At 45.9% G+C, this 25,907-nt stretch overlaps 1 protein-coding gene across 2 annotated transcripts; it reads left to right on the forward strand.

The window, feature by feature from the left end:
- On the forward strand, nucleotides 1-25,907 carry KAT14 (lysine acetyltransferase 14). 2 transcript variants are annotated; one of them, XM_052650809.1, is made up of 10 exons: nucleotides 1-272; nucleotides 2,311-2,429; nucleotides 4,718-4,839; nucleotides 9,220-9,401; nucleotides 11,044-11,463; nucleotides 11,576-12,144; nucleotides 19,182-19,318; nucleotides 20,171-20,346; nucleotides 22,619-22,809; nucleotides 24,777-25,907. In XM_052650809.1, the coding sequence occupies exons 1-10, from the start codon at nucleotides 14-16 to the stop codon at nucleotides 24,948-24,950; spliced, it is 2,349 nt and encodes a 782-aa protein (XP_052506769.1). In that variant the 5' UTR covers nucleotides 1-13; the 3' UTR covers nucleotides 24,951-25,907. The 2 variants fall into 2 exon arrangements, with proteins under 2 accessions (XP_052506769.1, XP_052506770.1); XM_052650810.1 differs by having other exon boundaries at nucleotides 11,047-11,463.

Genomic DNA, 25,907 nt, shown 5'->3' on the forward strand with positions numbered 1-25,907 from the left:
TGAGCCGGGAGGGATGGAGGGTAGCATCCACCTGAGTGGTTTGATTAGTCGGCACGACGATGAAGCCACGAGAACATCAACCTCGGAGGGACTGGAAGAGGGGGAGGTGGAGGGGGAGACCCTATTGATTGTGGAGTCGGAGGACCAGGCGTCCGTGGACTTGTCTCACGACCATAGCGGGGACTCCCTCAACAGTGACGAAGGGGATGTGTCGTGGATGGAGGAGCAGCTGTCCTACTTCTGCGACAAGTGCCAGAAGTGGATCCCGGCCAGTAAGGAGCTTCTCCTTTCCTTTGCCCTGTCAGTTCCTGTGGGAAGATGTTTCCTAACCTATGAAAGAGACAAGAATGTGAAGGAGATCTAAATAAAAAGATAGCTCTTACATTTATTACTAGTTTAGTTGCTTAACTGCAGGTTTATATAAAACATAGACACGTTTGTCCTAATAAATATGACTGCCAACTTCTGTCACTTTGTTAAATTAACGTTCTTGATTGCCACCCAAGAAAAATTAGAAATTCTGTGTGACTTAAAGAATCAGCTGCATTTTTCTATCAGGGCCCCATAACTGTGGATTTGCAACCAAATTCTAGGCCCAGCATAGAGCTGAAGTTCAGACTTATAACTCAGGTAATATTTAACTTACATGGAAAATAGCTGCGATAGTTTGCTGATATAAGGAATTAACAGATTAGAAATGTGTTGCGCCTGTTTCTAGTGTTTTCTACTTGCTGGTCTCCTTAATCTGCTGGTAGTAGACACACACACACACCAGGAGGTCCTTTGCCAGGCATCAGGGCAGTTACCGAAGCAGGGCTTTTCCATTAGATGGAGACTAGTAAAGACACGTATTGGAGGAGTACTCTGTGTACTGGAACCCGTAACCAGGTCAGAGAAATTTAGATATGTGTGGGTATGTGTATTTTTTGTTGTGAACCGGGTCATTTTCTGGTATGTGGAGATGTTTTTAAGATGGATTCAGCTATTCAGATTCCTAATTACTATTTAATAAAGTAACACCATTTTCACAGAAAGCAAACCTAAAATTTACTACCTATAAGCTAGTTTTGGGGCCTTCCTAGGTGGCTCAGGAGTAAAGAATCCAGTGCAGGAGACATGGGTTTAATCCCCAGGTCAAGTAGATCCCCTGCAGTAGGAAATGGCAGCCCATTCTAGTTATCTTGCCTGGAAAATACCATGGACAGAGGAGCTTGACGGGGCTATAGTCCGTGAGGTCACAAAGAGTCAAGACATGGCTGAGCACATTAGAGCGCGTGTGCGCACACGCACATAACACATGCACTGGCTAGTTTTTGCTCTTGAGCTGTCTCTGCTTGTAGATCCAGGGTTCTGGATGGCTGGGTGGCCTGGGTGGCTCTCTCCTGTCCTCACAGCCTACACTGAAAACTGCCCTTCCTGCTGGGCACCTGCAACTGCTCCAGCCTCTCCTTCATGTCCTCCTCTCCCCGCAGATAATCCCCGCAGAGCTCTGTAGCCAGGGTGAGCTTTTCATTCTCCACAAGCAGGTCTTCTCCTTGGGACTTTGCACATGTAAATTTCCTTTGTGGAACATGTGTCTTTGCAGCCTCTATCCTCCCCACACCCTCAGCACCTTTTTGCACCTGCCAATTCTAACCATCCTTCAGGCCCCAGTGCCCCGACTTTTTCCAGCTCTCCTGTCTTCTAGTGTAGGTTGGCATCTCTTTTATGTGCCCTCACGTTGCCCTACTGAGCCCATCACGTTCCACTCCAGGGGTCTTCCTGTCTCCCAGAGCTTCAGCATCCCTTGGGGAACTTCAGAAAATGCCCTGCATCTAGAGGTTGATTAACTTTGTGTGGGACAAGCCCAGGCATACTAAAACAAACAGCTTCTTGGGTGGTTCTGATACACAGGATGGAGAGCAGCTGTGATGCTGTTACCTGCTTGCCCCTCTGTGCCCCTTGCAACAGCTATAAGCCTCTGAGGGTGCTCAGCACATCTACCCTGGGCATCCTGTTCCCAGTTCCTAGCCCAAAGGCACAGTGGGAGCTCAGATATTTCTTAAAGGATATGTGAGGAGACCGCTTGTAGGAGTCAGGAATGTTAACAGTTGTAACCCTACCTGTCTTCCCGATGTCCTTCTGAAAGTCAGGGAACCACGGGTCTATCTTATTGGGCATGCACTTGATGTTAGAAGAATAACCTGCCGACTTGGGTTGGCTGAAAGAAAAATGGAAGACAGCCTGGGAAACTTGGAAAATGGGTTGGTAAACTGATTAAACCTTTGGTTACCTCTGTTCTCGTGATGTATCTTTTTGTTTTCCTCCTAGGTCAGCTGAGGGAACAGCTCAGTTACCTTAAGGGCGATAATTTTTTTAGGTTTACCTGTTCTGATTGCTCAGAAGATGGCAAGGAGCAGTATGAGAGGCTGAAGCTGACATGGCAGCAAGTGAGTAAAGTTCTTCCTCTAGAGTTTGTGAGGTTGGTCTACCTCAGATTTATTGGAGTAAGTGTCTAGAGAATGAGGAACTTACATAGGAGCTTTTGAGTTGTTTTGAGGGTCGCTTTATTTCACAATGAAAATCATACTGAATATGCGGAGAAAAGAGTTCTTAGTAAAATTACTCACTGCCAACTTAGCACACTGGGTTTGAGATTCTTGAAAATCTCACCCACACAGTTTCATTTATATATAATACCAAATTTCTGATTTTAATCAAAGAGGTTCACATTTTTCTGGGAGCTGTTTTTAGAAAAATAAAACCATTCTAAAAAATGTGAAGATGGTGAATCACTACACCACACCTGAAAACACAATATTGTAAAGAAACTGTGCTTCAATTTAAAAAAAAGTGAAGTTGGCCAACCTAACCCTGCGCAACTATTGCCTGAATAGTATCTTACAATTGATCTCCAGGTTGTGTTAATTTTGGGCAGTTTGTTTTAATATGTTTATAGCAAGGCACCAATGGTATATGTAGCCTTTTAAGTTCTAAAAATAATGAATTAGACATCACTTACTTGTGGCTCAGCTGATAAAGAATCCGCCTGCAATGCGGGAGACCTGGGTTCGATCCCTGGGTTGGGAAGATCCCCTGGAAGAGGGAAAGGCTACCCATTCCAGTATTCTGGCTTGGAGAATTCCATAGACTTTATAATCCATGGGGTCGCAAAGAGTTGGACAAGACTGAGCGGCTTCCACTTTCATTTTCACTCTCATTTTTTATGTTTATTCTTTCAACAAATACTGAGTGCACACCATGCCCCAGGCACTGTTCTAGGCCTGGAGAGTAGAGTCTAGTCGAGACTAGCTAATTCTCATCCAGCTCTGACTTTTCTATGGTGAATGAGACAGTCAAGATAGCCCCAGGCAGCTGACTTTCTGGACATTTATTTTAGATGATAAGCAGACAAATACATAGGTTAATTATCCCTAGCACTTTTTGCTAGGAGGGGAAAGAAATAGGATAAAGAGAAGGTGATTTCGTTACACCCTCTAAGTCATTTAGATTGTAGTTGTGTTTGCAGCCTGGGGCTATCATCTTAATTATTGTTGCTTTTATTAGGACATCTAATGAAATCTGTCAATGGTGGTTTTAGGGAGCCTTTGTTGACTTGCCTGAAAATATGTGAGTAGAAAATGAAGCTTGTACTGAGGATGTTTACAGTCTAATGAATATTATAACTGGGATTTTTTTTTCCAAAGCATACATGGAATACTTTGTCTTGGCAAGATTAGATTCATACTAGCATTATTCTGATGTGTGCACACATAGGCAGATTTGGAATTATGGAAGGACTCTCTTCTTAAATTCTCTGTCCCCTTTTCAGTTTCATTAACCCAAAATTAATCATTATTTTTATAAGGATGAAAACATGGTTTTGAATAGCATGTATAGCTTCTTGTCCATTTATGACTACAAAATTTTCTTCAGATGAGAAGAGAAATGTCTGAAAGGACGGTCACTGAAAATGTTAAAAAAGATGATTTCTTGATGGTGGACTTAAAATGATTTTTACTTCCTTCTTTGTTCTTTTCTCTTCTATACAGTGTGTTATTTATATTTCTAGAAAGTACTTCTCCATTTGGGGCTGTGAATGCATTACCTGTGAAATACATGGTTGGGCCAGATGCAGTGGAGCTGGGGGTGTCATGCTCTCTGAGGATAAACAGGGCAGCCAGGCCTGTCAGGTCTCTGGCCCTTGTCCATGCCAGTTCCATCTTGGGAGAAGTTGGCCATGGCTGAGAAAGGCTAAACCCAGAGTAGATGGTACCTCACGTTGGCTTCAGTTCTGAAATTCTGATAGTCTCTTGTTTCTGCCTCTGAAGGGCTTAGAAAATGTATCTGCAGGGGTGATGCTCAGAATATTTAGTAAAGGTCAGCACTGTCGGTCAGCAACGCCACCTGGACCAGGCCCTGGGGCCTTCTGATGCCTGTGGTTAACCCAGCATTTAGTGCTGCCTTTGAATGATGGAGGGGATGGGGATGGGGATGCTTGGGACAGTCCTTACTCATCACCAGCTAAGCCACACAGCAGCCTGGCGTTGGTGATGTGAGGAGCAAGTGCATGTGATTACAGGCTAAGTGATGCTCATCTGTGGAAAGCAAACAGGAAGTAGAATTCTGTACTGAAGATTCCCCAGGGTGTTATCCTTCCCCTCCCTTGATGCCCACTCAAACAGCAAACGTTCCTCCTGTTGGTGCTTTTCTCCCAACCTGTGCACTTGTGTTCCAGGTGGTCGTGCTGGCGATGTACAACTTGTCCCTGGAAGGCAGCGGGAGGCAGGGCTATTTCCGGTGGAAGGAAGACATCTGCGCCTTTATTGAGAAACACTGGACTTTTCTACTAGGAAATAGGTAATGTGACTTTTAAAAGTCTTATCCTTGAATGAAGATGTAAAGAACGAAATACACGCGACTTAAGACAGCCTAATGCAAGCCTTTAGAGCTTTAGCGTATACACTTGCGGCAGTTCCTAAGAATTTTTTAATCCACAAGATGATTTCACTTTAATAATCTCAGCAGAGGTGGGTATAATTACCAGCATATAAGTGTAGGTTTCCATACTTCTTACCCTACATCCGGGGGAAACTGCTGATTTCTACTGAGCGGGAAGATGTTTGAACAGATTCTTAGACTGTTGAAAAACAGAGTTTGATTAAATGAACCTGCATAATAGCTGGGTAGGTAACTAATTTGAGGACAGAGGACTATTATGTCCTTTTAGAATCAGTGCCTTATAGGAGGTCAGAAGAAGAGAAATAATAGCAGTTATTGACTGGACTCATTGAAGTTGCTCTTCATTAATTACTAGTGTTTGTCTTTATTAGCTCTGGAAGGTAGAAACCGTTGTGTACTTTTTGGCATTCATAACACTTTGCCAAGTCTAGGCAGATTCCCATGCATGTGGTTTATTCATTTGTTAGTCTTTTTTAAAAAAATTTACTTGTTTATTTATTATTTTTGGCTATGCTGGGTCTTTGTTGCTGCATAGGCTTTCTCTAGTTGCAGTGACCAGGGGCTATTCTCTAGTTTCAATGAGTGGGCTTCTCGTTGAGGTGGCTTCTCTTGCTGCGAAGTGCAGGTTCTAGGGCACACAGGCTTCAGTAGTTGTAGTTCCTGGGTTCTAGAGCATAGGCTTAGTGGTCCTGGCACATGAGCTTAGTTGCTTTGTCACAGGGGACCTTCCTGGACCAGAGATTGAACCTATACCTCCTGCATCGGCAGGTGGATTCCTCATCACTGAGCCATCAGGGAAGCTCCATCTTGCTATTTTTAAAATGGATAAGTGACAGGGACCTACTGCTGTATAGCACAGGAAACTCTGCTCAATATTCTATAACAACCTAGTTGGGAAAATAATTTGAAAACGAATAGATACATGTATATGCAAAACGGAATCACTTTACTGTATACCTGAAATTGTTAATCAACTATACTCAAATATAAAATAAAAAGTTAAAAAAATAGATACAGACACTTTGGAGATCTGACTTAATATGAAGTATATTGCATTCCCTGGAAGATGGGACCTGTATATTGTAAGCCATATGTTTTGGGTGCTCAGCTGCTCGGTCGTGTCTGACTCTTTGTGACCCGATGCACTGTAGCCTGCCAGGCTCCTCTGTCCATGGAGTTTTCCAGGGGAGAATATTGGAGTGGGTTGCCATTTCCTACTCCACATTTATTACTCTTTTTTCATCATGATGCTTTGAGTTTGCCCCTCCTTTGTGACCCGCTCCTTGGGTCATCAGATGTAGGGATGCCGGGCCACAGACATCCAGACCAGACATTGAAGCTGAAGGTACATGTGCATCGAGCAAGATTTTCATTGCTCTCAGGGATTTAGCAAGTTGGCAGTTGCATTGGCGGATTGTTTGAGACTGTGATTGTTAGTTGCCTTATGAAGTCCTGGGTGAGATGCATGAATCCTGCAGATTTGGGGTAATATGGACACGATAAAGGTGGGCCTGGGGAGTTTGTGCCTGTCCTCGCCCATGTCCTCAGATGCCCAGAAGTCACAGCTGTGCCGGAGGTGCTGCAGAATCGGGGAGAGGTGACTGTCTACAGGCTGCCATGAGGAGAAATAGATTCAGTGCCTTTTTACAAAAGGAGCTATTTTTGTTCTGGAGATATTTAGTGGTACTAAGAAAAGAATTGACAGTTTAACTGGTTCTTTTTCTTAAGGAAATGAAATCTGTTGTCTTAGTTTAATTATATAGGTCTATTTATGGAACTGAATACACCCCATTTGTAAGGGACAGGGAAGGGAAAAAACTGATAAAATTAGATCTTGGCAGGTTTTCATGGTCAGTGCTGTTCTACTTGGTGGATTGTCCTCTGGAAGAAGCTGGACCATAAATTACAGTCCATTTGGTTAATTTTAGCTCTGAGTACAGTAGTGTCTAATGACCTCACATCCTTCAGCCCCGTGACAGACAGCCGCACATGCCTTCCAGGAGCAGCTTGGCACAGTGTGGGATCTGGGTGGACACACAGGACCGTGTTCTCCAATCATATCTGTGCTCTAATCTCCTGCTGCTGCTTCTGATCACAGAAGTGCTGACAAAGGGGTCGGCAGCCTTTGTCATTGCACCTCCCCACACTGTTGCAGGCCCTGCCCCTCTGGCTGGATTGACTTTAAAGAAACTTAAGGGCTGGCACCTTCTTCCCCACCTTCACTTTCCTCTTTGTCCCTCTTTTGGAGCCAGACATTGAAGACTGCAGATGTTCGAAAGCAACCGCCTATACAGGGGCAATTAGTCTCCATGCATGCCCGGGGAAAGGCACAGGCTTAGACGTGAGCCAAGAGGACCTTGAGTTTTCTGTCCAGCTGATTTCTGGCACAGAGACAACCTGCAGCCATCATGTCCAGTGAACCCTGGGGAAAGAAGAAAGACTGACGTCCAAATGTCCGATGTTTGTTTTCAACAGAGAAACCCTAAGGAATACAGAGAACCAGAAAGTATGACCCATTTGAAGGGAAAAAATAAACTAACCCGAAACTATCCCTAAAGAAGGACTTAATGGTGGATTTACTAGTCAAAGACTTTAGAACAGCTTAGAGATGCCCAGAGAACTAAAGGAAGAGGTGGGAAACGTCATGCAACAAGGTATGAATGAAACAGAAATACCATCAGAGATAGAAAACCTAAGTAAATAAAAAAGAAGTTCTGGAACTGAGAAGTACAATAACTGAAATGGGAAATTCACTAGAGGGATTTGAAGCCAAATAGGACAATGGGAAGAAGAGTGAACAGAGCTCCAGAGACCTCTGGAGTGGGTTCCACTGGTCAGACCTCTGGGTGGGGGTCTGGAAGTTTCAAAACCAGGTGAGATGGTGGCAGAAGAGAGGTACTCTAGGGCCAGAGGGTGGGAGTCACTCTGCCATCTCAGTGCTTAGGCCCTTTATAGTCTTTTTGTTTTTTTGTGGGGTTCTTTTGGTTTGTCTGTATTTGTTTAGTATATCTCTGTTCTTAAGGATACCTTTTTCCTTTGCCTTTTCAGCAGTATTTTCCATCTGTTAGACTGGCCTTTGTATTAAAGACGATTCTTCAGGATTTCTGGTCATTGGTTTATGTTTTTGAGGTAGAAATAGAACACTTTCCTTAAATAATAGACCAATTTTTTACAGGAACCTGAGTACTCGACATTTTGTGGGCTGTGCATGCTCAGACGTGTCCAATTCTATGTGATCCCATGGACTGTAGCCCACCAGGATTTCCCAGCAAGAATGCTGGAGTGGATTGCCATTTCCTACTCCCGGGGGTCTTCCTGACCCAGGGATCCAACCTGTGTCTGCTGCATTGGCAGGCAGATTCTTTACCACTGTACCACCTGGGAAGCCCCAGTTAACATTTTACATATTAAAATTTTTTGATGTATACACTCTAGTGTAGTTATTTTTAAATGCTTGTTGTGTTTTGGTTGGGGGGGTGGGGGGTTTGGTTAGAGTTGGTTATTCCCCCGAGGCTCAGCTCTGTTACACCATATAGTTTTATTCCTCTGCTACGTGAAGGCAGGTAGCAGAATGAGGGATTCCTCTGACTCTGTGGGTAAAATGAACCACTTACCAGGGCTAAGGACTCTCCTGCCTGCTTTCCTGAGACTTGGTTTAACTGATACATAAAAGCTGCTGCTGCTGCTAAGTCGCTTCAGTCATGTCCGACTCTGCGACCCCATAGACGACAGCCCACCAGGCTCCTCCGTCCCTGGGATTCTCCAGGCAAGAATAGTGGAGTGGGTTCCCATTTCCTTTTCCCCATATATAAAAGCAGGTCAAGTTAGATAAAATTAGCCTGTTGTTGTCTTGTCGCTAAGTTGTGTCAGACTTCATGGGCTGTAGCCCACCAGGATTTCCCAGGCAAGGATGCTGGAGTGGGTTGCCATTCCCTGCTCTAGGGGATCTTCCCAATTGGAACTCTATAGTCATGTGGATTCTGATAAGAAGTGTTTCATGAGCTCTGTTTTATGGTGTTATTCCATTTAATCCTCTCAGCAGCCTTGCAAGTTTTATTATCCTGATTTTAAAGATGACGAACCTGAGGCAGCTGTTAATAGAAGGGGTGGTGGAGACAGGATTTGAAGCCATACAGACCCTGCTGCCTCTCCTTTACCTGAGGAGCTCTGTTCCTTCAAAGAAGCAGGTTCCATAGCCCATCCCAGACCTGGAGGCAGAGACTGCACCATCTAGGTAAGGAGAGAGTTGTAAAGCCAATAATTTAAAAATTCTCTCAGGAAGAAGACTTCCACCTGGTGGAGCACAGTCGCCGGCTGCCTCAGCGTGGGGAGCCCCATGTACTTCCGCTCGGGAGCTCAGGAGTTCGGAGAACCAGGATGGTGGAAGCTTGTCCACAACAGGCCCCCAACCCTGAAACCCGAGGGAGATAAGCTGTCTGCCTCCTCTCTGAAAGTGAAAGGTACTGTCATGAGCCCAGAAATGCCAGTGTAGACCCATTTTTACTAGGTAGGCACCGTGGCCTCCCTGGAGCTGCTCTGCTCCACAGTTTTCTTCTAACACAGGTTTTTATGCTGTAAATAAATATTTTATGCTGTAAAAAAAATTTCGTAACTTCCTAATCAAGGAATCCCCTAAACAGAGGAGCCTGGTGCGCTACAGTCCATGGAGTCACGAAAGAGTCAGACACGACTTAGCAACTTTATAAATTTCCTTTGGTATCTGAAAGGTTGTCTATTTTCAGTAAGTTTTTTTTATGTTTTTAACCTTTTTAGTATGGAAAATGTTAAATATACAGATGTGAAGAGAGTCATTTAGTGAATCCCTTCACACTTTTGTCTTCACTTTAGCTGTTAACCCTGGAAATCTCCTTTTATCTCATTTATCTGGGCCCCTGGGTGCTTCTTCCCAGCCCCAACCCATCCACACCCTTGAGTTATTCAGAAGCAACTTCCAGGTATCAGCAGTTCCTTCTTAAATATTTCATTATTAGCCATAAGGATTCTTTTCCTGTAACCTCATCATAATGGCTTTTTTCACTTATAAAAAACTAATAGCTGCTTACTGTCACATATTGATCTGATTTTTTAAATCTAAAATTGTTTTGATAATAAACTTCTAACTTTTTAACAATGTAACTGGAAATAAATCACGTAGTATTGAAGCTATAGTCTGAAAGTCCCTCTCCCACCTCCCGCAGCTTAACTTCAGCAGAGCTACTGTTGTCTCTTGTGAGTGCTTTTAGAAGTCTTCTTTGTATTTTTAAGCGTTTTCTTAAAACAAAACTGGTTCGTACTGTACTACCTCTTCTCCAGTTTTTCCACACTTACCAAGTATATCTTGGCCATCTTTCCATAGTAGTACATGTAGGTCTATCCTGTTTCTTTTATTTCATTGCATTTCACTGAGTAGCTGCATGATAACTAAACCATTACCCTGTTGATGCACATTTTGGTTATTTCTGTCATTTTTGTTATTTAAACAATACTGTAATTATATACATTTGCCAATATTTTGTGATAAATTCCTGGAAATAGGTTATTGTATCAAAGGGCATATATTTATTCAAAATTTTAGTCATATTACCAAATTACCCTCCAAAAAGATGTGATAAACGTTATGCTCTATGAAAAAGACATGAAAATACCCATTTCCCCCTGTGCTCCCTGAGCATTATCATACTTTTAGTGTTAGTCACTCAATCGTGTCCAACTCTTTGTGACCCCATGGACTGTAGCCCGCCAGGCTCCTCTGTCCATGGAATTCTCCAGGCAAGAATACTGGAGTGAGTTGCCATTCCCTTCTCCAGGGGATCTTCCCAACGCAGGGACTTAACCCAGGCCTCTTGCATTGCCGGTTCTTTATCATCCCTAAGCCATCCCAATGTCTAAACTTTTAACCTTTACCAGTTCCAGTAAGTGAAAGACCGTGTGGAAGGGTTTGTATTTGCATTATAATTCCTTTTTCTTGGTTAAGAGAAATCTTAATCTTAGTTCAGGGCATTCATTGAACATTTCTCTATGGTAGTAGATTCACAATAAGTTAGTAAAAGTAGCTAACGCTAAATCGATATTTAAAAATTTAGATCTTTTGTTCTTCACCAGCAGCCTCCAAACCAACTTTAGATCCCATCATCACTGTTGAGGGACTTAGAAAGCGAGCGAGTCGGAATCCTGTGGAATCTGCCATGGAACTGAAAGAGAAAAGGTCTCGGACTCAGGAAGCCAAGGATATCAGGAGAGCCCAGAAGGAGGCGGCTGGCTTTGCTGACCGGAGCAGCTCTTCCACGCCTGTCAAGTTCATCAGCCGAGGCCGCAGGCCCGATGTGATTCTCGAGAAAGGAGAAGTCATCGACTTTTCATCCCTGAGCTCCTCGGACCGCACTCCACTCACAAGCCCATCACCCTCGCCATCCCTGGACTTCTCCGCCCCAGGAACCCCAGCTTCTCACTCAGCCACACCCAGCCTGCTTTCGGAAGCCGACCTCATTCCAGATGTGATGCCGCCACAGGCCTTGTTTCATGGTGAGCTGTTGTTCTGGGGCCTCAGGGCCTGTGTGGCCCTTGGGACAGTGAGTATGCTTTCCCTGGGGGGCAGTGGGGCCACATTTCCTCACTTGCTTTCCGTTCCTCACAGATGACGATGAGATGGAAGGAGACGGTGTCATAGACCCTGGGATGGAGTACGTCCCGCCCCCTGCCGGCGCAGCCACCTCAGGGACAGGGCTCGGGGGCAGAAAGAAGGTCAGGGCCCCCGAGCAGATCAAGCAGGAGGTGGAGAGTGAGGAGGAAAAGCCTGACAGGATGGACATTGACAGTGAGGACACAGACTCCAACACGTCCTTGCAGACGAGGGCTCGAGAGAAGAGGAAACCTGTGCTGGAGAAGGACCGGAAGCTCAAGGGGCCCAAGTTCACCCCTGTGAGCATCTATGAGGAGAAGCTGCTCCTCAGGCGGCTGGAGGCCTGTCCTGGGGCCGTGGCCATGACCCCTGAGGCCCGGCGGCTGAAGCGGAAGCTGATCGTCCGGCAAGCAAAGAGGGACCGGGGGCTGCCGCTCTTTGACCTGGACCAGGTCGTGAACGCTGCGCTCCTGTTAGTGGACGGAATTTACGGAGCCAAAGATGGAGGAGTTTCCAGGCTTCCGGCTGGACAGGCCACGTACAGGACGACCTGTCAGGACTTTAGAATCCTTGACCGGTACCAGGTGAGTGTTGTCTTACTCTCCAACTCCTGGGACTGCGGCTCCCTGGTGTGTTCAGAAGAGTGGAAGAACAGTGAGGGGAGAAGTGCAAAGACGACTGGGCTGTGTTTATTTTAATTGTCCAATGTGAACATTCCTGAATACATCTGAGTTTGAGTTTCTGTTTTCCTTCTGGGTATTCTAGACAGAACCTAGACATTCTCTTCATATCTCTTAGTCTCCGAGGGCAGCTACTCATGGTCTGGGTTGTAGCTTTGATTGGCAGGTTTGTTGAGGATGTACAGTGTGCCAGTGTACTGGACACTGAGCTGAGCAAGAGTGAAGGCGTGGTTTCATCTGTGTAGTTAGGAGATGCCCTGTAGGAAGAGTAGTGGGTCAGCATGGTGTCCACCTGGCCGGAGGACAGTGGTTTGTGAGCGCTCCAGGGACAGGTGATTCTATCACCAGTGCTGGACTCCACTTTCCCATGGCAGGAGCCAGCCAATCTCTCTCCCTGTGTCTTGCTGGCATTGTTGCTAACCATTCCTTAACTAATTTTGCTATTCTGATGGCTATGAAATGAAGTCTTGTTTTTTTTGTTTGTTTGTTTGTTTTTTGGACGCATTTCTTTGATTACAGATGAAGTTCGAACTTCTCCTGTTTCCTGGTTGTTTGTGCATTGCGTGTCTGGACTGTTTGCATGTTTTCCTGTCTTCTGTGGTGGTCTGGCCTTTTACCTGTCTTCTCTGGACACTGGTTGGGTGTGGACTTTGCTGCTGGTATTCTGGTTACCCAGCACTGCACTGCATGTGGGGCTGTTCTTCCCGGTGCTGGGCCTTTGCCTATGGGCCTTTCTATTTGAAATGCTCTTTCTTGAGTTCTGGAATTTCCTGGCATCTATTTCTGTTTGGAGCACTCCTGTTATTTGGCTGTTGGACCCTCTTGACCAGAGGTTTGCAAGCCTTTTCTCTGAGGGGTCAGAGAGTAAGTAGCTGTAACTTCGCTAGCCAGCTCTGCTGTGTGGTGTGAGGGCAGCATACACGACTGATGAAAGGCGTCACTGTGCGCCAGAAACAGTATGTACGAAAGCAGGCTGGATTCGGTCTCTGGGGTCTGTAGTTTCCAAAGACCTTCACTTCAGCTGGATCTCCTTCCTGGGAAGCCGTAACCTGCCTGCCCGCATCTTAGGAACCTTGTGGGGAGAGCAAGGAGCTGACCATGCAGTTGTTAAACTTCCCCTGAGTCTCCCTGTTTTCTGGACAGAACTTCCACCCTTGGCTGCATCAGAATCTCTCATTGGAGCCTCCAGAGAATCTGGTCTGCCCTGAAGGGAGAGGTTGTTTCTGTATGTGGATGGCAGAAGTGTCATTGGAGCTTTAATACCTCTTGACCCAAGAGACCCCTCAGTCTATGGCCCCCTGCCCGCCCTCAGCTTCAGTTGGACCTGGTGTCCTTGCTGACCTGAGGCACTGGCTCTGGCCTGTCCTCACGGCCACCTTAGGTTTGGGCTCTCCTGGTCTTAGTCACTTGCCACTTACTCACATGCTTTGGTTGCTGTCATCTGGTCAGCTGTTCTTTGTTCCTTTTAACCCCTGTACTTAACTGTTAAAATTATGAAAGGCATCATACCCATACAAGAACACATACAGGTATAGTTTGGAGGTTAATATCAATTACTGTGGGTTAAGAAACAGGGCATTAAAACCACCTAATTCTGCAGCCTGCCCACTCCCCCAGAGGAAGCGACTCTTAGTGTTAACCCTTAGTCACTCTTAGTGTAGTGACTTTTAGTGTTAACCATTCCTTCTGTCTTTTTAAACTCTTTATCCATAAACAGTGTAGGAAGCATGGATGGAGCATGCTTCTATTAGATGAAGGCTTCCGGAAGAAGACAGACTTAATGTGTTTTGCGGGTCACTGATGCAGACTGAATTGTGTCCCCAAACGTGTGTATTGTCCTGACTCCTGGTGCCTGTACATGTGACCTCATGTGGAAATAGGGCCTTTGCAGATACGGGTAGTTAAGCTGAGGTTGCATGGGGCAAAGTGGGCCCTTAGCGCAGCATGACTGGTGTCCTTCCAAGAACAGGAGAGACATACAGGAGAGATGCCCTGTGATGGCCCAGGCAGTGGTTCAAGCGGTGTGTCTGCAGAGCTGAGGAGCACAGGCCTTGAGGCCACACCAAAAGCCGAGAAAAGGGCCTGGCATAGGTTGTCCCTTGGAGCCTCGGAGGGCACAGCCCTGCTGAGGGGTCTTACTGCTCTGCACACAGCTTTTCAGTTCAGTTCAGTCTTTCAGTCATGTCCGACTCTTTGTGACTCCATGAACCGCAGCACGCCAGGCCTCCCTGTCCATCACCAATTCCCAGAGTCCACCCAAACCCGTGTCCATTGAGTCGGGATGCCATCCAACCATCTCATCCTCCGTCGTCCCCTTCTCCTCTTGCCCTCAATCTTTCCCAGCATTAGGGTCTTTTCAAATGAGTCAGCTCTTCACATCAGGTAGCCAAAGTATTGGAGTTTCAGCTTCAACATCAGTCCTTCCAATGAACACCCAGGACTGATTTCCTTTAGGATTGACTGGTTGGATCTCCTTGCAGTCCAAGGGACTCTCAAGAGTCTTCTCCCACACCACAGTTCAAAAGCATCAATTCTTCAGCGCTCAGCTTTCTTTATAGTCCAACTCTCACATCCACACATGACCACTGGAAAAACCATAGACTTGACTATATGGAACTTTGTTGGTAAAGTAATGTCTCTGCTTTTTAATACGCTGTCTAGGTTGGTCATAACTTTCCTTCCAAGGAGTAAGCATCTTTTAATTTCATGGCTGCAGTCACCATCTGCAGTGATTTTGGAGCCCAGAAAAATAAAGTCTGTCACTGTTTCCACTGTTACCCCATATATTTGTCATGATGGGACTGGATGCCATGATCTTCGTTTTCTGAATGTTGAGCTTTAAGCCAACTTTTTCACTCTCCTCTTTCACTTTCATCAAGAGGCTCTTTAGTTGTTCTTCACTTTCTGCCATAAGGGTGATGTCATCTTCATATCTGAGGTGATTGATATTTCTCCCGGCAACCTTGATTCCAGCCTGTGCTTCTACCTGCACCTGAGTTCTCTGCCTTCCTTATTCCTGGTGCCAGACAAAAGTGGTGCTGCCAGTTGCATTGTAGGAGGGTTCTGCAGGACAGATTGGGCTGGTTCTCACTTCACCCAAAGCCAGCTCCAGATTCTGGCTTGAAATCTCTTAATTTTTATCTATCTGCTTCCTAGTTCCTGTGGTTTCTTCTGATCTTTTTGTTCTTGTGTATTTGTCTTTTATTTATTTATTTTTAAAGTCTGTTTCTATAGTTGTGGTGGGGTTTTGGGAAGAAGTAAAGTTAAATGTTTGTGTTTCATACCCCATCTTAACCTGGAATATTAGTATCACTTTAATAGTTACCTAGGGGAGCAGCTGTAAATGCGTTTGTTCAATCCACTTGCCTTCTGGTCCTCTGATCAGTATATTCACAGCTGTAACTGTCCCTGTGATATTTTAGCCATTACTCATGACGTTTGAAATGATGTGACTTTTCTATATTTCAGTATTTAGTGTTTTGCAATTTTTGTTAACCTTTCCTGTTTAACCCAAGAGTAATTTAGTGCTAAATAACTCTTAGTTTTCAGATACATGAGAATTTTATACTATCTTTTAGTAATTGATTTAATTTCTAATCAGATTATATTGTAGTCAGAGAAAATAGTCTATGTGACGTTGATGCTTTTCTATAGAGAAGATCGTATGTTCCATTTTTATTCTTTTTATAGGTCTTAAGACACGTATTTCTTTTTCTGTATTATTTTTTTAATATTACCATGTGATCCTCGCCCTGCAAACAAAAAACTACCTCTGCCTGCTCTCATTTTCCTTTTTTCCATTGTGTTGCTTATTTAGTCAACAGTAAACCTCACTAAACTTAAACTTTTCATTCACTTCCCATCATTTCTTCCAGGTTAATTTCTTGCTGAAGCACTTTTTATAACAGCTCTTAAAATGTGGTCTTTTTGAAGTTCAGAACATCCTCACTCTCACATTTCAATGATAGTATAGCTGGATATAAAATTGTCATTTTTTCCCCTGTTGACATTTAGCATCACCACTTCATCATCACTTAACTATCAGCTTGTTCCTGGAGCTGCGTTGTCATTCTTAATACTTGCTTCTTTATAGATGGTCGTCTTCTTTTATCCTCCTATGCCATGGAAGCTTTCACAGTTTTCTCTTTGTTTTTTATATTTATTTGTATTCACACACTTTGAGTGCTTTCGCTTTCATCGGCACCTCTGCCCTTTTGTTACAGGTGACTGATAGGCTCCTTAGCATTTATCCTCCTCGTTCTGTGAGCTCCTTGGATCTGTGGTTTTGGTTTGGTGTCTGATTAACTTGGAGAAATTCTCAGCTGTTATCATTTCAGGTATTTCTTCTGTCTTATGTGCTCCTCCTGGTATTCTCATTTTGCATATATTACACTTTTAGTAGTTACACCACAGTTTTTAGATATTCTGTTCCTTTCTCGGTGGGGGGAGGGGGTGGGCGTTTTTTTCCTCTCTGCTTTTCAGTTTTGGCATTGGGTCTCAGCAGTTGGCTTAAAGTATTCAGAAAACCATGTTGAAAACAGATTTGCTGTTATCCAGGCTCTGTTGTTCCATTTACAAAGCACAGGCTGTGTAGACGGAGCATAAATGAGACGGTGAGTTGAACACTGGCTTCAGCTTAACACCACCAGCTGCATTAGCCCCTCCTCATAAGAGAGTCAGCCTGTGCGTTGAAGCTTTGAAGCCTGAAGCCAGGTACTGACTTTTTCTCTCTAGTTATTAAAGTCCTGGATGGCAGCTGCTTCCAGTGGACGACTGTTCCATCTACGTTGACAATCTGTGGTTTGGTGCAGCCACCTTCTGTCACTATCTCACCTAAGTCTTCTGTATGACTTGCCACAGCTTCTGCATCAGCACTTGCACTTCTGTCAGGGAAACAGATGGCTTCTTGCTTTAAACCTCATAAACCTTAAACCTCTACAAGCCTCAAACTTTTCTTCTGCAGCTTCCTCACCTCTCAGCCTTCATGGAATTGAAGGGAGTTAGGGCCTGGCTCTGGATTAGACAGTGACTTAAGACAAAGGAGGTCCCCGACACCAGGAGCAGGGAGATGACAGTACTGAACCAGCAGGGACGTTTCCTCCACATGAGTGCCATGGGGAGCAGGGGTGGGAGGTGGACTGCACCTTTTGTGGAGGTGATGCTTGAACCATGTCCTGATCTGCAGGAGGAGCCCGTCCAGGAAGGTTCAGGGCATGAAGACCCCGAGGCAGGATTTCATTTAGCATGTGGGGTGGGAGGCAGAGGACCAGGCCGATGGGGTCGTGGATCCTGCAGGGCATGGGACAGGAGTCTGCATCGTATTCTGAATGCACAGCTGGAACCCATGTAGGAGTTTCAGACCAGGAAGGTGACTTTTATTAGTTTTTAAAAGTAGGCTCTGGCCTTGTGTGGAGATGGATGGGGTGGCATGAGGGTGGCAGGGAGGAGCCCAGTAGGGCGCAGGGGTAGTTCATGGACCAGGCAGAAGCTAAGGATGGTTAACCTGGTGTGGAAGCCAGGGAGACAGATAGGGTGAGGACTGTGCATATCCGGGGTCTCACAGACCTTACCTCCACATGCTGACTTGACGCTGTTCACAGGCTCAGTGGCTGGTGTCCTGTTCTCAAGTTGCATATTACCCCAAAACTTAGTAACTTAAAACAATAACCAATTCTTCTGAGTCTGTGGGTTGACTGGGTTCAGCTGGGTATTTTTCTACTTCATGAGCTGAAGGAAGGGGCACCCTGTGGCTCCACTTAGCTGGAGCTTGGTCCACTAGAGCATGTTTACATGTGGCCACTAGCCCTTCAGTGTTCCACCTGGGCACCGCAGCAGCTGGACTCGAGGAGGAAGCCACCAGCTCCCTTATGGCCTGGGCTCAGAGGTCCCAGAATGTTGTTACTTCTGCCATGTTCTGACCGGTCAAGGCCTACCTCAGGCCTGCCAGGTTCCAGAGGAGGGGACATTGACTTCGCCTTTTGATACAGGAGATGGGTGTGCCTTCAGGCTCAGGAGGAAACGGGCTGTACTTGGAAACTGTGTTCCCCAAGTTTGAATTTCACTTGAAAACTCACAAAGTCCTGGCAGAATTTCAGAGTTGATTGGCCTCTGAAAGTTTTGGTGTCCAGTTTGGGAAAGTAATCAGAGCAAAATTATTAAGAAAGGAATTCATGCTCTTCTTCCAACAAAGTTATTTTCTAGCCCAAGAGCAAGCTGATTCTGCAAAAACAACTCAGGTTTCTAAACTTCATCCAACCCCTGGCAAACCGCTTTGTAAATGTACTTTTTAATCTTCCATCTGAGCTGTTTGCTATGAAACCTAATTGTCCGTGTTCTGTTATGACATGACCGAGGGCCCTTGAGCAGCCCTATGTGGAGAGGAGGCGTCTGCAGGCCTGTGGGGAGCAGGGACCATGTCTCCTGGACCCTCTGGTCAGTCCTCTCTGCTCACACTGTGTTGTAGGGATAATAATCTACGTCAGTCCTACTTTTGTGAGATTTACTCAGCAGAGACATACTGTAATAAATCCATATACACATGCAGCAGTGATTTCTGATGGTAACAGAGACCCTTCATGAGACAGGAGCCGTGTGTGTGAGCGTGTGTGTGTGACCCACCTGATGCTTGGGCTGACTAATATTTGATGAACGGATTCAAGGTGCCTTATAGACAACATGAAACTTGGAGACGCTATACATAACTTAAAAAAACTTTTTAATTATTTTGCCTTTAAACTATTAAACTGCAATTAGGTTTTCATATCCAGTTTTATGCAAAGGTACCTATGAAGTTTTTATGAACCTTAAATTTTCCAGTTGAGTCCTGCAGAAAGACCTACTTTCTGACACATAAAAATGTCCTAAGTACTACTCATCTGTAGAAATGAAACCAGCCCTTTGAGTAATTTTATTTTTGTATAACTGGTCTGTCTTTCTCACAGACTGCCTTGCCATCCAGGAAAGGATTCCGGCACCAGAGCACAAAGTTTCTGTACCGTTTGGTGGGATCGGAAGATATGGCTGTGGACCAGAGCATCGTCAGCCCATACACGTCTCGGATCCTGAAACCCTACATCAGGTACACAGAGGAGAGCTGTGGCACGAGCAGTGGCGCTTGGGTTTTGAGCCAGCCCCATCTTCCCCAGATCTGTGGAATGGCATTGGCAAGGACCAGGCCTCTGCTCTATGTCTAGTCTTGTCCTGAAACAATATGTAGCATGTTTCAACTGTATATTATTATAGAAAGGTTGGTCCCTTTGAAAGAAATATACAAGGCAAGGAGATAAGTCAACTCTCTGAGGTTTCATTCTGATTATCATACTCATTGTTTTATTTTAAATTTCAAATTGTACATAGTTTTCTGCAAAAGGAAACCAGGGGATGGTGGGACCTGTCCATGGACTGATGATGAATATCCCATGTACGCAGCACCTGGACAGTGAGCTGGCCAGAGAGTTCCCACCCCTACCCGCACTGGGCTGCACATGACTGACAGTTATCTCTGCCACCCCAGTCATGTGTCCTTCCGGCCCAGCCCCCCACCCTCCCCCGGGGAAGACCCATGGGTCAGCATACAAGCCTGCTCCTTGCCCCAGGGTCTCCGGCTGTCCAGGCGGAGTTGGGCCTTCCTCCCCGGGCTCTGTCCTGGGTCAGAGGGTGGAATTAGAAGCCATTTCTGTTTCCGCAGTCCATTCATTAAGGCTCACCAACACTAGCGGACTTCCTGGCAGGTTCCAGTAGGTCTTGTCTGACGAATGTTAGTAGAGATAATTTTAAGTGTCATACCAGAAGAATAGCTGTTAAGTGGGCTGACATATAAAGTAGTGCAAATTAATTTAAAATTTTCAGCAGATCAAGGAGCATTGTGAATCAAATGGCTGGGAGTAATGGATATTTTCCTTGTCTTCTGTGTCTTTTCTGGGTTCTGGAGGCGTGATTATGAAACAAAGCCACCCAAATTGCAGCTGCTCTCCCAGATCCGCTCCCACCTGCACAGGGGGGACCCGCACTGGACGCCAGAGCCAGACGCCCCTCTTGATTACTGCTATGTCCGGCCAAATCACATCCCAACCATAAACTCCATGTGTCAGGAGTTCTTCTGGCCTGGTATGTTCTCCCTATCCAAGCTCAGCAGATCCACCTTCTGTATCGTTCACTTCAGCAGTTTTTAAAACTAGTGTGTGTGTCATGTGACCCCAAAACCTTTACTCATGTGATTTCATTCAGTTTGTCTGCTCATATAGACAGTTTAAAGTATGAACATCTCTTTCTTTCCCAAGATCAGGAAGTGCAAGCAGTTCAGTTCAGTTCAGTCACTCAGTTGTGTCCGACTCTTTGCGACCTCATGAACTGCAGCACTCCAGGCCTCCCTGTCCATCACCAACTCCCACAGTCCACCCAAACCCATGTCCATCGAGTTGGTGATGCCATCCAACCATCTCATCCTCTGTCGTCCCCTTCTCCTCCTGCCTTCAGTCTTTCCCAGCATCAGGGTCTTTTCAAATGAGTCAGCTCTTCGCATGAGGTGGCCAAAGTATTGGAGTTTCAGCTTTAGCATCATTCCTTCCAAAGAACACCCAGGGCTGATCTCCTTTAGAATGGACTGGTTGGCTCTCCTTGCAGTCCAAGGGACTCTCAAGAGTCTTCTCCAACACCACAGTTCAAAAGCGTCAATTCTTTGGCACTCAGGTTTCTTTATAGTCCAACTCTCACATCCATACATGACAACTGGAAAAACCATAGGCCTTGACTAAACGGACCTTAGTCGGCAAAGTAATGTCTCTGCTTTTTAATATGCTATCTAGGTTGGTCATAACTTTCCTTCCAAGGAGTAAGCGTCTTAATTTCACGGCTGCAGTCACCATCTGCAGTGATTTTGGAGCCCAGAAAAATAAAGTCAGTCACTGTTTCCACTGTTTCTCCATCTATTTGCCATGAAGTGATGGGACCAGATGCCATGATCTTAGTTTTCTGAATGTTGAGCTTTAAGTCAACTTTTTCACTTTCCTCTTTCCCTTTCATCAAGAGGCTCTTTAGTTGTTCTTCACTTTCTGTCATAATGATGGTGTCATCTTCATGTCTGAGGTTACTGATGTTTCTCCCAGCAATCTTGATTGCAGCTTGTGCTAACTCCAGCCCAGTGTTTCTCATGATGTACTCTGCATATAAATTAAATAAGTAGGGTGACAATATACATCCTTGATGTACTCCTTTTCCTATTTGGAACCAGTCTGTTGTTCTATGTCCAGTTCTAACTGTTGCTTCCTGACCTGCAGACAGATTTCCCAGGAGGCAGGTGAGGTGCTCTGTTATTTCCATCTCTTTAAGAATTTTCCACAGTATATTGTAATCCACACAGAAGCGAGCAGTTAAAGCAATAAACAGTGCCATTTGTTCCTCTTCCCTGTTTGTCTCTGGTTTCAGAAGAAACGGTTTACCCTGTTATCTCCCGCATGTATCAAGATCCCAGGTTATACCCATCAGCACCACAGGCTGGTGGCTTGGGTGTGTCTGGACACTTTTGATGTTTGCTTAATTCTGTGTGCTTTGTTTACTTAACTGGTCCTTGGTGTTAGTACAGCCAAGAATTGTTTTTAAAAAGCCAAAAACCCCAATCACAGACTTTGAAAATAATAGACCCAATGCGATATGTCATTTTATCAGCCTTACCATGACCATATTATATATAGTCTCTGAAGTCATTGATTAAAGGAACACTCTATCATTGCTAAATGTAAGTATGTTCTTTGTGGCTCTGCTTTGAAATGTAAAGGAAATAATATGGCTTCTAGGGGCTGGATAAGATTTTGTTAGGATGTCAGTGCATGTAGTGGGGGGGTGGGATGGGGCTGAAAGGAATGTTCTGGGAGTGTCTGCCACTTCCTGCCCCTGCTCAAGGTGGCTTCCAAACAATAAGCGTGGAATTGTGTGATATTTAACTCCTTTATTGTAAAAAGTGACACTTGTACCAAAGAGCTTGTCAGTGGTCTGTGTATGAGGTAAAGAACATGACGATTTGGGCGGTCTCAGATCTTCCCTTCAGGTCTGGGTATTTCTCATCTCACCTGAGGCAGATTCCTGAGGCAGGGCTTTGGGGTACGTGCCAGCTGGCACACATGGCCCAGAGGCCAAGTGCAAAGCCAGTTGTGTCCACTTCCAGCCTGCGTGCTCTCTCCTACCCACCCTGTCCTGCTTCTTTTCTTTTAACATGTGTACGCAGACCAGATGATGCAAATTTTGGTATTTATGTGTTGGCATCTGCAGTGGTGTCTCTGTCTGCAGTCTGGGTGTTTTTAGCAGGCAGGTGCAGCTGAAGCATAGACTGAACAGCCTACTGCTCACTCATCCCAGAACTTGGGCTGACTGATTCTCTCCATAGGCGTCGACCTGTCCGAGTGCCTGCAGTACCCTGACTTCAGCGTCGTCGTCCTCTATAAGAAAGTCATCATTGCCTTCGGCTTCATGGTCCCTGACGTGAAGTACAACGAAGCTTATATTTCGTTTCTGTTTGTCCATCCTGACTGGAGGAGAGCGGGGATCGCGACTTTCATGATTTATCATCTGATTCAGGTATGTTGTCTCTGCTCACTGTCTGCCCACCTGCCTTGAGTTGACCTGAAAGGCTTGGAGTGTGGACAGGGCCAGAGCCAGTCAACACCAGGTGAAGGGGAGCCAGCTCTGTCGTCCACAAAGTTATTTACACCTAGACAGAAGCCTCACCCCTAAAGAAGTCACTCCTCAGACCCAAGTTTCAAAGAAATCAGTTTGTGGACATGTGTAATAAATCAAATGAGGTGAGTACAGAGGTAAGAGCCTGCAACACTCCGACTGTCTTTTTTTTTTAATAGTTACTTTTTATTTGGCTGCACCAGGTCTTACTTGCAGCACGTTGGATCTTTGATCGTCATTGCAGCAGTCAAACTTTTAAGTTGCAGCACATGGGAATCAAATTCCTGGTTATTCCCTGACCAGGAATCGAACCCACGCACCCTGCATTGGTTGCATGGAGTCTTAGCCACTGGACCACCTGGGAAGTCCCGGACTCTCCATTTTGTAACTGCCTCTGGTCTTGGAGTCACCACTGTGGTGACTGAGAAGTGGGGGTGAACATGTGATTTTTAGTTCTTAGGTATTTTAAACCATTTTAACAAAACCATTTATCAGGGATTTCCCTGGTGAACTAGTGATTAAGACTGCACTCCCAATGCAGGGGGTGCGGGTTCCGTTCCTGGTGGGGGAACTAGATCCTGCATGCCACCCAGCATGACCAAAACCAAAAAAACCTCATGCTATCAGCAGTAGGTATATTCTGTTATCGCTGCTTGTTTTCAGTTTTACTGTCACTGTGTAAGCTGCTGTGAACCTTCTAAGTAATCCATCCTTTGATGAATCTGTATCACCTTTGAGGAAGATAGACCATATATTTATATACAAACACCAGAAACACAGGCAAGGTTTTTTTTTTTACCCCAGAATTCATCTGGTGACTTACTTAGAAGCCATTCGGTATGGAGCATTGTCTGTCACATAGGCAAGATTCTTTTTAAATAGGAGATGGTGAATGTTTTTTCCCAGTTTTTAATGAAACTTGCTCAATAATTCTCACATGTTGGCATCTGTCCACCTTTGATGAGGCCTCTTAGTATAGGAAGCCTTAAGGACCCTGGGGTTGTAAAACCTCCAGGACTCATGAAGTCCACAGTCTCAGCACCTCCTCACTAAAGAGCCAATTCTGAGTTTATGTAACTTCCGTTGCTCTGTTCTGTGTTGTTAATTAAAGAATCTGAGAACCTGCCTAGCTGCAGTAGAACAGACCCCCCTCTTTTTCCCCATGGGACAAGACTGGTGCTACATGAAGAAACCTCAGTTCTGAGAAGTCTGGGAGTGCTGAGGGGGTCTTTGGGATTCAGAATGTCCCTAGGGGATACCCAGCTTGTATAATTAAACAGAAGTATTGAGGTTTCATACCTGGTCACATAACTTGACATCTTTCCTCGTAGGTCCAGGGTGGGAGCATTTATGACTGTCTTGCAGGATGACATCTAGTTTTTAAAAACAGAACGTCTGATCTTGTCCCTTGTTTTTTCAAGGTTGTCATAGGGTTTGGTATTGTTACGCTGGATATACTTAAATGTAACTGAATTATAAAACAGTTAGCAGTGAAATATCCCCAGTGGCTCTTTGCTCCAGAGAGAAAAAACTGGAGGTTTTACAAACCAGGGTCCTTAAGGCTTCCTATGCTAAGAGGCCTCATCAAAGGTGGACAGACACCAACATGTGGGAATTACTGAGCAAGTTTCATTAAAAACTGGGGAAAAACATTCAATCCGCTTACCGTCCGCCGCCTCAGCTGGAACGTTTCAGCTAGGGTTCTTGGGTTCCCCCACAGGCGCTGGCTGGTGGTCCCGTGCCCCAGCCTCAGGCCGGACTCTTCCAGCCTCTGTACCTGACTGCCTTAACGTCAGGGACTCTCTCCACCCACTCCTTTTCCCCGAGGCCCTCTGCTTCTCACTGTGTGCTTCTCCACTCTCTTGCAGACCTGCATGGGCAAGGACGTGACCCTGCACGTCTCCGCCAGCAACCCTGCCATGCTGCTCTACCAGAAGTTCGGGTTCAAGACGGAAGAGTACGTCTTAGACTTTTATGACAAGTATTACCCCCTGGAGAGCACGGAGTGTAAGCACGCGTTCTTTCTGCGTCTGCGACGCTGACGTGAGCGCGGCTCCTCACGGGACACACGCGCTTGGAGGAGAGGGCTGACGTGAGCGCGGCTCTTCACGGGATGCACGCTTGGAGGAGAGGGCTGACGTGAGCGCGGCTCCTCACGGGACACACGCGCTTGGAGGAGAGGGCTGACGTGAGCGCGGCTCTTCACGGGATGCACGCTTGGAGGAGAGGGCTGACGTGAGCGCGGCTCCTCACGGGACACACGCGCTTGGAGGAGAGGGCTGACGCGGCTCCTCACGGCGCGCGCGCTTGGAGGAGAGGGCTGACGTGAGCGCGGCTCCTCACGGGATGCACGCTTGGAGGAGAGGGCTGACGTGAGCGCGGCTCCTCACGGGATGCACGCTTGGAGGAGAGGGCTGACGTGAGCGCGGGTCACCCAAGACTGCCAGGTGTGCCGACCTTCAGCCGAGAGCGCGTTGAGCCAGAAAGGCCTGAGCTGATGTTCCTGAGGAGAGAAGTTCTGTCCCATTTAAAGTGAGCAGGGTGATTGTAGTCCAAGATCCTTGCTGTGTCCACTAGGCCCTGCGCCGTCCTGGTGACGACCACATGCTGACTCAGCCTGTCCCAACCCGGCTGTGCTGTCCCCAGAGCGGGGCATGCGCTGACTTTGGTTACAGTGTCTTGTGTGAGATGTCACCTGACCTTTCTCCTGTGAGCATGTCCGGCTGGGGCCCTGGCCTGGAAGGCGAGAGCTGTTCTCCTGTCCTGTCAAGTGAGGTCAGTTTGGGGCTGGAGGAGCTGGGCAGCCTGCTGTTTCATTGTGCCCCTGACGGAGGTGTGCGGTGGTGGAGGGGTCAGCCGTGGACAGACACACCTCGCATCTGCCGGCCGAGGCTGTTCGCTGGCTTGTGGAGAGTGGAAGTGGACCATCAGTCAGGTGCTTTTGGATTTAGTAGAGATGTTTCCCACAGTATCAAATGTTCTCAAATAAAATATCTTTT

Source organism: Budorcas taxicolor, chromosome 13, assembly GCF_023091745.1.
Source record: "Budorcas taxicolor isolate Tak-1 chromosome 13, Takin1.1, whole genome shotgun sequence".
In the NCBI taxonomy this organism is placed as follows: Eukaryota; Metazoa; Chordata; class Mammalia; order Artiodactyla; family Bovidae; genus Budorcas; species Budorcas taxicolor.